The sequence below is a fragment of the Engraulis encrasicolus genome, chromosome 14 (assembly GCF_034702125.1).
Source record: "Engraulis encrasicolus isolate BLACKSEA-1 chromosome 14, IST_EnEncr_1.0, whole genome shotgun sequence".
Classification (NCBI taxonomy): Eukaryota; Metazoa; Chordata; class Actinopteri; order Clupeiformes; family Engraulidae; genus Engraulis; species Engraulis encrasicolus.
Genome location: NC_085870.1, coordinates 35,311,427 through 35,314,073, shown reverse-complemented (window position 1 = coordinate 35,314,073; position 2,647 = coordinate 35,311,427). Strand labels below are relative to the sequence as shown.

Sequence of the window (2,647 nt, the reverse complement as noted above, 5' to 3'; positions counted from 1 at the left end):
CGGTTCCTCATTCAGCCAGCCTGCCTGTACACAGCGTTTCAGAGATGGGCGATCGGCTGAAAAAGAATAAACACATGTTACAGCACTTATTAACAGTGCTATGTGACGCTTTTTTGCTCAGTTAGTCAGTTCGCGCCGTTTTGCTGTTGCCTACGGGACTTGAGTTTTATTTTAGGCCTATTCTATTTTGTTTTACTTAAATTAAATTGTTTCTCCGAGGACGTCTATAATCTTTGTGAGGCAAAATGCCGGAATTTATATCAGTGGATGAGTTTATCGCGGAAACATTGGAGGACTACAGCTCTCCAACCACCTCGGCTTTTACTACCAAAATGACAAGTTGTCGGAATTCTGTGAACAACATCGAGGAGGTAGGTTTGAGTGAGTGAACGGAGCTCAGTCGGACCGCCTGGTTATTCTAACTGTCCTCTATCCCCATCATCAATAACCGCTTCTAAAAGAATGCTCGGTTTGTTTCAGACCTTGGGTTTGTTTCACTTATCAGGGTTTTATCTAGTTCTGGGCTGAAGTCATTGTCCAGTTTCAAGCTAGCTGGATAAGGGGGCATAGCGAACAGCAGCGTAATGTCTTTGTGCTCTATTGTGCTCATTCCTTCATTTTGTGTCATTTTATGAGCTTTGTGGGCAACTCATACCTTCATTGGCCTTCGCTTTCTGTAAATAAGTGAACTAGTAATCTGGACACGAACCTTAGTTGTCCTGTTGACAAGCATTGGACACATTCTAATTGCCTTTGTTTATGACACCCTTGGGGCGGTAGACCCCGGTGAGCCAGTGGAGGAGAAAAACTTGAACATTGCCATTTTTACAGAAATCATGAATTAAAGTGCATTCCTATTGTAATTCCCCGTCACCATTGTGCGAGAATGACATTTTTCTGCGTGTGGCTGTAACTGAATGGCTTGCAATTTTATGCGAATTGCAGAACGCGCCACTCTCGCACCTGACCGTAGGATGCGCGAGCTGCATCGGGCTACCCCATTCAAAGACAACCAAAGACGTATTTTTTTCTCTACATCGTAGGCCTAATCTGTCACGTTACGTCACTGAAAGCCACTTTGTTCCACTCATGCATTGTTAGCATCTCATAGTGTGATTTCTGAAGTGCTTTCCCCTCACGGTGGATGCAGCAGACCGCCTTTCAAGGAATAGCACCATTGCGCTTGCCCCTGCATTTACGTGCTGACCACTTTCTCAATGAGCGCAAGCAAATCTGCATCTTCAGTAGTAAGCAGTTTTGAACAGGAACGCCCCATTTATATGTTTATGTTTTATGGCCCTAATATGTTTTGATTATTGCAACCCCCTATTAATCTGTCTACAGCTGTCCCAAAATTGAGTGCCCCCCTCCAAAACGCACGCCTCATAACCCACCAGCACCTAATCTCCAGCTCGTGGCTTATGCGGTTTCCAGTCATTTGTTGTGGTGGCAGATTGGCGCATGTGCCAGAGAGGTCAGTGTTTTTGGTGGCGGGTGGTGACAATGGGGAAATCCCTCCAGCCTGCCACACCGCTGCACACACTGGCGTTGCTGGAGGAGCGCTGGAGTTGCCATGGTGATGACCTGGCCTGCCAAACGAACACAGAGCAAATTGGACACTGTAGCGCATTACATGGTTGACTGTGTGAGGGGCTTCATTTCACGTGACAGACCCCCAGAGACCCTAGTGAGGTCTTCACTTCAGGCGCCCCAAGGTTTCTGCCTGCGGACGAAGGGATGACGAAGAGAGGGAGGGAGGGAAGGAGGGGATGAGGTCTTGTTGGAGAGGGTAGCAGGAAGTGTTCTCCATTAGCTTCCTCTCCTCAAAGTGAAAGAGCCTGACACTCTTGACTCACCAGATCAAGTGGAAACAGTGGAGCACATTAACTGGATGGGAACCAGAGAGCAAATTCTGAACATGTGACTTCCTGCACCGTGATGCCTGATGTGGCCCTACTGGCTTTCGAGTCTGTCCCGCCAGCAGTAATGGCCTAACCTGGACTTAATAAGAGTCTGAGTGATGCCCACTTACACTGCAGTGTCTGGTGCGGGGGGGGGGGGGGGGGGGGGGGTACATATAGGTGATCTGGGCCCGGGACAACTTACCCCTTTGTGTGTGTGTGTGTGTGTGTGTGTGTGTGTGTGTGTGTGTGTGTGTGTGTGTGTGTGTGTGTGTGTGTGTGTGTGTGTCGTCGGCTTCTCTGATTCTGCTGCCTGGTGCGCGTTTGAGGCCCGGGGGGGGGGGGTTGTTTTGTTTACTAATTCAAAGCTGTAATCATTTTAGGCTTGTTGTTGTGTCTGCCTGCCTGGCCCCAAGTACAAAGGACATCTTAATCCTTCCACCCTCATCCAGACTGGGCTGCATGATGTCAAAGGAAGGATGGGTAGTGGTGGTGCTGTTGGTGGTCAGGAAAGCCAACTGGGGGGGAAAAGGGATCTGTTCTCCCGGGCCCCAGAGATAGAGGGGGCCCAGGAACATTAAATTTCACATATCGGTTGGGGGACCTGGGCCCAGCTAAAGCTGTCAGCGGCCCTGGTAGTGATGAGTGTGGGGGGGATGGAGGACAAAGGGATCTGTTCTCCCGGGACCCAGGGAGAGAGGGTGACCCACAATTGGGTGGGGTGCCCTTTCAGATAACTTTACCCT

The 2,647-nt window shown here is 49.4% G+C and overlaps 1 protein-coding gene across 1 annotated transcript in view; it reads left to right on the top strand.

Moving 5' to 3' along the window:
* Nucleotides 1-2,647, top strand: part of unm_sa1614 (un-named sa1614) — a 106,990-nt gene continuing 104,343 nt past the window's right edge. Inside the window, exon 1 of the mRNA XM_063215557.1 lies at nt 1-371. Within this exon, the coding sequence (XP_063071627.1) occupies nt 246-371 (126 nt within the window). The 5' untranslated portion in view covers nt 1-245. The remainder of the gene's footprint in view (nt 372-2,647) is intronic.